This window comes from Malus domestica, chromosome 08, assembly GCF_042453785.1.
Source record: "Malus domestica chromosome 08, GDT2T_hap1".
Taxonomy (NCBI): Eukaryota; Viridiplantae; Streptophyta; class Magnoliopsida; order Rosales; family Rosaceae; genus Malus; species Malus domestica.
In genome coordinates this window covers 20,217,907-20,228,805 of record NC_091668.1, presented here as the reverse complement: position 1 = coordinate 20,228,805, position 10,899 = coordinate 20,217,907, and the positions used below count along the sequence as shown (strand labels likewise).

At 40.1% G+C, this 10,899-nt stretch overlaps 1 protein-coding gene across 1 annotated transcript; it reads right to left on the bottom strand.

Moving 5' to 3' along the window:
* Window positions 1-274: 274 nt before the first annotated feature.
* Window positions 275-4,883, bottom strand: LOC103439427 (phosphatidylinositol 4-phosphate 5-kinase 1-like). Its single transcript, XM_029107132.2, has 8 exons — window positions 3,190-4,883; window positions 2,900-3,064; window positions 2,561-2,726; window positions 2,263-2,373; window positions 1,983-2,176; window positions 1,767-1,897; window positions 1,587-1,680; window positions 275-1,142 (listed from the first exon to the last, which is right to left on the bottom strand). The coding sequence occupies exons 1-8, from the start codon at window positions 4,350-4,352 to the stop codon at window positions 833-835; spliced, it is 2,334 nt and encodes a 777-aa protein (XP_028962965.2). The 5' UTR covers window positions 4,353-4,883; the 3' UTR covers window positions 275-832.
* Window positions 4,884-10,899: the final 6,016 nt, after the last annotated feature.

Below are 10,899 nucleotides of genomic sequence, written 5' to 3'. Positions count from 1 at the left end.
CCCCCTCCATTTTTTTTCTTTTTTTCCTTGTAACTTAACATCAATCTCATTTTTTTTAGAACTCAAATTTCGTTATTTTACATTCCAAAATTAATATTTGTTTCATGTCAATATTAAGTTTCAGAGTATAAAGTGACGAATTTTAATTTCAAAAAAGGAAATGAGACAAATGTCAAGTTTTAAGACTAATGCAGAAAATAAGCCATAAAAGAACAAAAGATATAAGAAAGAGATTCCATGGGGCCTACTTTGGGATCATCAGATGATTCAAACATTCGTCTTCAAAATCACAGAAAAATCCATTAAACTATCTCCATTTTTTTTTCTTTTCTGTTTCTCTATAAAACCCTCCTCTCCTCTGTACACTTTTTGTTATTCAATTTCCAACTCTCTCTCTCTCCACCCATTTTTTTGAATTTTCTGACTGGGAAGCAAGCAACCCATATTTTGCTCTGTTCCCTAGACCTATCTTTCAAATCTTCACATTCCTTGATTACCACAAAAATTTCACCTAAAAGGAGAAAATTTAAAAAAATAAATAAAGAAAAAGACATCAGAACCCAAACCTCTCCCTATCTCCCTTGAATGTACAAAGCACCCAAATCCCCCGAACATCCAACACCTTTGGCTGTCTTCAAAATTCAGCCATACTCCGCCGACCCGCGGTTGCGGTTCCAGTTGTGCCGTCTGTGAATTAACCAAGTCTTGTTACTCCATCAACCCACTGGAGCTGCTTGAGATTCTGTTCTGTCCTCGGAAGAGGATCAAGTGTTGAATCTTTTTAATCCAATCCAATTGTATTGGTTTTGCACTCGGCGATTTTCCATTGAGACTACCTGTCTTCTACGAAAATTCGTCCGATGAAATCCCTGAACCTTTTTGAGTAATGCTTCGGATCAACAGCTGAGATCGAAGTTGGGTCGGCTTGCAATGATTTATATGCATGCTCTAACTTCTTGCTGATATCGTAGTCTTGTAAAATGTCGATGACCCCAAAGTAAAGGACTACGTCGTAGATTTCACCGCTGCGTGAAGGGGTCAAATGGCTGAACCCACCAGGGGTGTACTGATCGAAGTCACTCCTTCGAGCCATCCGCTCTGCCCTTGCAGGCATATTGGCTCCTAAACAGATCAATGGTTTCCTGATAGAGAATACACGTTTTCACATCAGCTTTAGAACATATAGTTCATCCAGTAGAAGAACATTCCCTTCCCACTAAACTCATCTACTCACTATCCACTTATCTATCTAATTTCCTAAGCCTCGATCCTCAAAAGAATAATGGGTAAAAATGACCAGAATTTGAAGAATCACCAAGATCCCACATGTATCCACAAACTATGAACAACTGTTGCCTAATGATACCCCACAAAAGTCAATAGTACAAACCAACACCACTCAATCATTTCGATGACACTTAATTCAATGTCAGAATTATCCACCCACCCAATACTTTTATAGAACTAAGATGACAAAGCTCAACCACATTATCGTTTCGAGAAATCATTCTTAAACCAATCGCATATAAACATTTGGTTGAATAGTTTAAACTAGAAGAAAACAAGATAAGAACCGTAAAACATACCGGCCAGACAAAACTCGATCCATGTCTTGTAGCTCAGCCTCAATAAATCGACACCCGCGCATAAACTTCTCATTTTGATATGAATCCTTTTGTCCTACAAGGGTCAAACACTTGATTTAGCATTCTTGTACACACAAAATTACTAACCTACAATATCCTGACAAAAGGAAGAAAAGTTACCAGAGCGCAAATAAAATGGTGAAAGCCCCATTTTGTCATATGTCGTACCATCGTAGAAATGAAGACCAACCAAAAGACTGTAATCCATGATTCTCTCTGCTTCCAGAAATTCACAATCCAGATCAATTTGCCTGCCAAAGTTTCAACCTAATTTAATTAGTACATGGCCAAGAGAGAACAATTCCATAAACTGGGAAAGAAATTACTTGGACTTACTTCATAAGCTCATGGTACCATTTTCCTTGGAGGCGAAACACAAAGTTAAGGTCAAGGTCCTTGAGAGTTGTGATTTCATCAATCTCCCCCTCAGGCTTATCAGTTGTTCGACCATGGGAGGATCCTTTAAGGTCAAATCGTCTATGTATTCTGTACTCTGAGCAGAACAAATTGCCCATCACGATAAACCTTGTCTGTTTTCCAATCAAAGGGCAACAAATTAGATACACAAATACATCAAATCATTGACAAAGGGTTTGATCGATTCCCCAACGCGTACCTTCTGGCCACCGACAGGTTTGACACAATGCACGCCATAGAATTTTGTCACCAGAGAATTTTCATACCGAGACATATGTCTGTAGTAACTTGGAAGCATCCTGATAAGCACCTGAAAACGAAATACTAGTCAGATCATTTCAGCAACGTCAACCTTTCCATGTCGAATTAAGAAAGCAGAGTGGTACTTAGGAACCAAACAAGTCAGCAGAGCGCTAATTATGCCCCATAAATGTCCATTTGTGTCCAGTAAAGTAAAAAAATGAATACAAAAGAAGTCAAACAGGTGGGCAACTAACCTTGACTTCCGATTTCTTGACAGTCTTAATCATAAATCTATCGTCCTGAGTCAGGTAAAAGAAGCTTCCGCTCTTCCCTGGAGAAGAAAGCTCCCTAAGCGCGTCATTTCCGCAGATAGCCAGCATATAATCGGCTGGATCTACTTGGAATAGCTCCCTCAAACGTCTGAAATAACGATTTGCGTTTTTACTTTTTAGGATCAAACCCGTACGAATGTAGCTCGAATCGCTCAATGCTTGTTATCAGAATTTCTACTTATAGTATTCAATTGATGAAAGATGGCAATCAACAATAAGTAATCAACCAATATACAGAGCTACAGGCAAAGCATAACATACCTGAACACCATGGGACAATAGTCCTTCCACCGGAACTCAAACGACTGATGGGGTGGCGTTTTGTTCGATCCTTCGGGTGGAAACCTGGTCCAGAACTTCTCCTTTGGATCGAAATCACTCGGCTTAAGGTCCCTCACAATCGAAGCATGCTTCCCAATTGAGTACCTAAGCAACAGACACCAAAATATCAAACATCAAACTCCAAAAATCAAAACCCATCAACAAAGTAAATTAGCAAAATCGAACAATCAAAAAAAAAAACAAAACAAGAAAAAGGGTGGACAAAGTACCTAATGCCCAGCTGAAGATTGAGCATCAAATCGTAATTCTTATGCCCTTTGGAAATCGTCTGGCCGGGCTTCTTGGGCTCGCCGGAGAAACAACAAGGACTCCGCCGGAACTTCGCGAACCCATCTCGATCGAATGCGGTGCCGTTTCGATAGAACATCGAAGCCTCCATGTTGTCGATGATATCGCAAGTGATATCCCCGGCTTCCCCATCCGACTCCCAGATACAAATCCTGGGGAAAGTCCTCTCCGCCAAGCTCCCTCTCGCCCCATCCACCGACGAAACGCTGCGTTTTCGCATCGTAATGGTCAGATTCTCCGCTCCGAAAGCCCCAATGTCGGTCAAGCTCTGCTCCTTTCTGCCGTTCGCCGGATAGAAAGTCCCGTTAAGCTGATACCTCAAGTCCTTGTTCCATGTCCCAACATAACAACTGCCGTCGGGCCAGGTGAATATTCCGTTACCTTTGGGAACGCCGTTTTCCCACTGGCCGTCGTATTTGTTCCCGTTGGCCCAAATCAAAACGCCCCGACCCGAAATGACGCCATTTCGCCACTCGCCGACGTACTCATTGCCGTTCTCCCACACGTACCGCCCTTGCCCGTCCTGGACGTTTCGCTTCCACGAACCCTCGTAGAAATCGCCGTTCGCGTACCGCTTCTCCCCCAACCCGTGTTTCCGATCCGACGACCAGGAGCCCCGATATGTATCCCCGTCGGATCCGGTGAACGTCCCGCACCCCTCCATCCGACCCGACTTGAACTCGCCCTCGTACGTTGCGCCCGACGGCCACGAGAACTTGCCTTTCCCCGACGCCTTGCCACGTCGCCACTCGCCTTCGTACATGCACCCGTCCGTCCAGAGGTACTTGCCGGATCCGTGCGGGAACGACCCGGAGAAGCTCCCGATGTAGAGATCCCCATTCGGTAGATGCCTCTCGACGCTGGACGACGTTGTGGTGGGGAAAGTCGCGAGGGTCGTCGTCGTCGTCGGCGTTACTCGCCGCGTCGTCGCCTGAGATCGGCTCAGGCCGATTGTAGCCACCGCCGCCGGTGCTACAACCAACTGCGTCGACAGCTCCCTGTCCCCTTTCTCCTCCTCCGACCTCTTCTTCTTGGGGTGGGAAACGACGTTGCTCGGCGATTCACATAGCAGTGCTTCGCGCATTTTTGTCTTACATATATACACACCCACAATCCACAAAAACCCAAACAGTGACAGCACTCTCACAGCACAGCAAACAACTCTGAACTCTCTCTTCCCGCTTCTGGGTCAGTCCGGCAGCATTATAAGGGTTGCTTACTCGCCGGAAAACGAAATCCGATGAGCATTTGCGGCAGAGCAATGGGGGTGTTTGCTCTTTTTGTTGGTTTTTAGTATTTGGGTTTCTCTTTTGTCTTTGTTGGGTCTTCTCTTTCTCTCTTTGAGTGCTTTGTGTCTCGGAAAATAGGTGGGAATGGGAATCCTACAAACACAAGGCGCACAGCAGAGAAAAAGGAGAGAGAGAGAGAGAAACTCAGAGGAGAAAGAGAGAGATTAAAGACGATGAGAGAGAAAACCCCGAAAAATATTAATTAAAAAACATCAAAACTAAAAAAAATTAAAAAATGGTGAAGAAGGAGGAGGGATCAAGGTTTAAAATTTCTTCAACACAGCCGATAATTCTATGAAAATATCCAAAAATCAAAGTTGGATATCAGAAATGAGGGTGAAGTTAAAATTCACTTTATATCGAAGAAATTTTTAAGTTGAGGTTAAAATTTACATATGTTGTTGATATTTCTAATACATTTGTTAAACATCTAAAAAAAAAAAAAAAACTTTTATATTTTGTCCAAAATAATGCTTATCAATGCCTACAATTTTTATTTTAAATTTTCATTATTTTCATCGAAAACAACCGATATCAAATATATCTTTCAATACTTTTACAAATTTACATATCAATATTTTAACAGATACTAATAATTAAACATGAGAACTAGAAGGGACGAAGAATGGGTGAGCCGGCTTTTGCCTAGGGAACGTTTCTGCTGCGTACAAGATACTGAATGAGGATCCTAAATCATTTTATTCATCTAATCGTGTCGGCCCCTATTTATATTTAATTTAAATAAAAATATTTAAAATAATTTTTAGATGTATGATATACAATGAACTAACACGATACCCGAAATTCTCACAAAAACGATCGGGATTTTCATTCCAAAATACTATCCCCACTCCCATGCCGCCAGGCCAGCTCACTTCGTTTGATTTTATTAGATTGACGAATTTACCCCAGTACTATTCCTTTCATCTTCATCCCTCGTCTCGTCGTGACGTGACGGAATCGCCTAGTAGGAATAGGAAGATTCATGAGGCTGTAACCCTTGCGGATGGGGGCAATGTACATTTACGTAATTTCGGAATTATTATGCATCCTTGGCATGGTTTTGTGGGTTGGCTTTTTTCTTTTTATATGCTGATCCAAGCTAATTACATTTAGGCCTGCTAACAACCTTGATAAATCTTTTCTGATTGGTTTGGGACACAATTTAAAGACTCTTGATGTGTTTTGAAGATTAGTCAATCCAAAAATACCCTTATTTACGAATAACGCATTTTGACCAAATAAAATTAACAATTGAAACTGTTTAATTCATTAATCTTCATTTGAAGATCACTCATACAAAAAAGTGAATTTTAAGATTGTTTGATCATACAAATATATCAAATAAATGAACGACTCATTATGAATATGTTACTTAGTACCTACACTATCGGTTTGTTTTATACATTTGAATGACTAAATGATTTTTTAGAGAGGTGACCTTTAATTGAAGATTAAGAATTAAACAGTTCGGATTATGAAAATTGTACGGTCAAGATATGATATTAGCATGGAGGGAACGAGCTTATGCTAAAGAGGGATGCAAGTATTATCTACTTAAAAGTATAATTTATTATAACTTATAAGAAATAGAATTCGAGCTTCTTGATAAGCAAGTGAACACACAGACTGACCAATTAGTTTAACTCACAATTGTATGTACCGATCATGATATACTAACTAGGCATTTGTTTTTTCTAAGTTTATAAAAATTGTAAACCAAAAACTCAAGACTAAATATAAATTATTGTTATGGCCTATATTTAATTGAGGGGTGCGGCAAAGAGAGAAAGAGAACGGAAAATAGGCTTGAGGAATTGTGTGTTGTTCCCCAATCCTTGTGCCTTTATTTATAGTAATAAGGAAGAGAGAAACTTGCTCTCCAAGTAATACAAAGTCTATTAGAAAAGATCTTACAGATCCCAAAGGATTCATATTCTATCTCTACTTAGGATTTACACAATCACATATTGATAAGAACATATGTCACAACACTCCCCCTTGAGTGTGCAAATACTCAAGCAGATGCCGCATCAGATCTTCAGACAAATGTAGAAGTAGTTGATGAAGTCGTTTCGTCTAGTCGTCATAAGTAACAAATGCGAGTCTCAAAATACACAGAAGAATGCATGGGTGGTAAAACTCACAAAACCTCGCTATGGCAAAACCCAAGGTGGGACAAAAATCCATAGACTAAGGAGAAAAGTGAGAAGTTGCATTAAGTCAAAATTACGTCTTCTGGACGCAAGTAGAAGAGCTCACAGGGATATGACTAGCCCAAGATGGGTGCCTCGTCAAAACCTAGTTAGGTAGCAAAAACCAATGGAAAAACCTCCTAATTGTAGGAAAAATAGTACATTAAGGTCAAGTGAGTATACTTCTGAATACTCCCCCTGAGTTTGATAAAAATTCCAAATGAAACTACAAGCATCGCAAATGAGAAAGTTACGCATACCAATTCCTTGGACAAGCTTCTAGAAGGTAGACTTCGGAATTGACGTCGTGTAGAGGTCGGCAAGGTTGTAAGGGATCAGACTACTTGACTTCAATCTTCTGATGCTTATGCTGATGTAGACACAATATGTTTGGCGTTGACTTGTTGGATGTATCATAATTTGGTCGATACATACAGAGTTGTCTTTATGGATCGTTATTGGGACTTAACAATGGATGAAAAACTCAAGGATTTTAAATATGCTCAACAAGAGTTCTTGACCATATCTCTCACGTGATGAGATAAAGTGAGTCTTGAAATGATTCAAAGGTTTCGCAACAAAAGGTCTATATTACGGACCTCCAAGATATTGCGGTGTTCCTTAATGGTAAAGACATAACCATGCGGGAACGTACCTTATGTGGTCAGACAGATGGTCTGATTCAGCAAATCCCATAAGGTAGGCATCATTCCGAAGATCAATGGGGTGTGATTTATTCTGAGATGCATAGGGATAGATAAGCCCAAATCCGTCATAACGAAAAAACGTCTTTAACACCAAATTTGGTGGTGACGTGTAGGCGCAATGCTGCTTTATGCCAAAAAATTATTAGCACATAAGATGTCTGATTCAAGTGCATTAAGCGAAGTATAACAAACACCAATGGTATTTAGATATGGCTGCCTCACGTTCCGATATAGAACCTTATTCTCTATACCCTCTGTAAAGGTCTCATTTGCATCTATCATATAGGTGATCAGGGTATACTCAAATATAACACCTTTTGGGTCTAGTTCGAGTGGTGGACCAGAATACCATCAGAACTAGCTCGAAACTTCAGGTCGAGGTAATGTCGAGTTTTCCCAAGATCATTCATCTTAAAGTCCGACTTTAGGTGTGAGTCAGTTCTCAACTCTAGCAATTTCAAATTTTTTACACGCAAGGGCATATATCCCTAACTGATCAAATATCACTTAGACAGGTATACCACATCTGCCCAGATAGTTCTGCATCTGCAAAGTGAAGGCATCTTGAGAACCGAGAAGGTGTTCTTATGGTCTATAACTATTTAATTCAGTACATGTAAGTCCTTTGGAAACTCCATGTAGTTTTCATATCAGGATCTCAGAGATACTACAACCACGTTTGTAATGCTGCAATCAATCACATAACGTATAAGAGAAGCTTTGCGCCACAAGGCGTCATATCGCACTATTTCATTCATCTCATTCGTCATTAATTGATTCTTTTATTTGACCAATCAATTCTACGTTGACACTAATCAACGAAACGTGATTCGTTATCATCACTTTTCATTTATGTCGGTAGTTACCATATAAATGAAACATCATCTATGATAATCTCATTCCAATTCCATATCTTATCCAAACTAGTATACTCGACCAAGAACTTCAGGTCTCAGAAGTAATCCCGATTTAATCTCATAAGATGAAAAGGATTGAGATAGTGATCGAGGGACAGATTCATTTGTGCCATGTTTTTCCACTTTTGGGGAAGTGAATCCTTGAACTGAGTGATCTGCCACACTTCTGGCGCAAGCCGGATTGATTGGCTAGCCACCAATGTATGAGGGTTGGCCACAATAGTGGCATTCCTGCTTTTGGGACAAAGGTCCATTGTACATTTGGTACACATCTTTGAAGGCACATTTGCAGCTAGTATATATGATCTTGTTACTTTTGCTAGATCAGAAGAAGTGTCTGTTTATACTGTAATGATCTAGATGAGGATTAAAATGAGACATAGTGGGGACGTCCACGATAATATGCGTCGTTCTTTAGGAATGTTGACGTTTTTATCTCCCCCTAACGATAGGAAAACTGTCTCATAAAAGTGACAATTTGCAAAATGAGCGGTAAATAGATCGTCTGTCAAAAAGGTTATAAGTAACGAATATTAGAAGGAGAATCATAAACAACATAGGTTTCCATCCTTCCCCGAGGACCCTTTTTGTTCTTTTTGTACGTAAGGGCGGAGCAAAATGGCATATAGACCACACAACCAAAGACGCGCATATGTGATATGTTAGGTTCGTATCTAGTAACCAACTGACACGTTCGTTATAAGGTTGGGTTGTGACAGGCCTCAAGCGGACCAACATGGTTGCTTGGAATATTGCACGGCCCTAAGTAGAGATCGGAAACTTGGTACGTATGACCAATTGATTGCACAATCATTTGAAGACATTTAATGAATGCTTCTACTGGGTTATTTTGGGTATGAACATAGGGTACTAGATGTTCAACTTCAAAACCCAACCGACATGCAATATCCATCGAAAGTTTCCAATGTAAATTCTCCAACTTATCAAATCAAATAGGTTTGATTAGATAATCAGGGTGGTGAGCTCTGAGCTTGTTAAGCTGAGCCACCAGTGTGGAGGATGCAGCTTGTGGACAATAGCCACATGTGTGACCAACGTGTAGAAGCATCAACCAATACTATAAAGTATCTAAATGGTTAGCAAGATGGTTGAATCAGTCCATAAATGTCCCCTTTGAATCCTTTGTAGAAAAGATGGAGGGTGATAAGGTATAGTACGCGTCCAGGTATGATGTCTTTACTTCTGGTAAAAGGATACCCAAAACGGCGCATCACGAATCATCCTAGATATCTTATATGTACATCCATAGCAAAAAATTCCTTTGGAATCGCGAGCTTCTGGCCGGCCACATAGTGGGCCTGAATGGGTGTAATCCACTTGTTAAGCATTTCATTTTCTCTAGAATATACTTCTGGCTATATTTGTAGGAAGTGCAATATGGTAATATGCCAAGGAATTTTACTCCATTTTCTATATTGGTTTCAATATGGTAATAATACTCCCGAATATCCTTAAAGCTTAAAAGGCATTCTTCCGGAACGAGTGAGTATAAGGCTTCCCTTTATGGTAAAATTAGTACCATTGGACAATATAGGGTAGTACCATGCCCCACAATCAGGTTGGATATGCCTGAAAGGTTGTCAGGGGATGATCAAAACATACCTAAGCATGAGTTAATTGTAGTCACATGTGGTAATTTTCGTTAATTAACTCTTATTCGAGAATAATAGTGACATCCAAACACCAATCTTAAATCCAAGAATAAAATAAATTATTCATAAATAAACCAAATATACAAAGGGGTTCGACCAATAAGGCCTTCCATGTTAAATTTCTCTCTTCCAAATGTGTTAAGTGGAGCAAAATTGGTCTCATAGATTGACTACGAGAATGGTACTCCTCAACAACGTTGGAAAAAGCACAAAAAGGTGCATAACCAATGATTTATTTCGTTAAAACTGAATTAGATTATGTAGGGTTGAGGTTCGGGAATGTTATCCCTTATTCTTGAAGGATCATGCTTCGGGCATGATACCACTTCTTGGCAGGCCTGATTCTAACATATGTTTTAAAACAAACTTGAAATGGGATTGTGAGAGAGAGATAGACCCAGACTTGGGTTTAGTAAGCTCTAGCCAAAATTAGAAGGGCTTCTTCAGTAGGCTCTGTCGCAGCAGAGCAATACCGTTTGGTGTACCTCTGCCAAAGCAGAGCATGCCTTTCGGTGCATCCCTGTCAAAGCAAGGCATCACCATTTGGTAAACTCCAGCCGAAACTAGGTCTATACCGTTCGGTAGCTCCTGGCTGAATTGATGGGGTATCATTCTCTCATAGGTGTGGTAGTAATCATATCCGAGAATTTGGTAAACTTCCGCTCTCTATACAGCTACTTCAGGAGCAATTTAGATATCGAAAGACGAGAAAGATTTTCTTCTAGTCAAAATTCGATCGAATATAAACATCAGAATTGTACCTATTCATGGAAGTAAAGGTTTCAATCATGTTTTGCTCCGGGTCAAAATTCATCTTTGCATGATTTGAAACGGTCTATAGCGAGTCAAA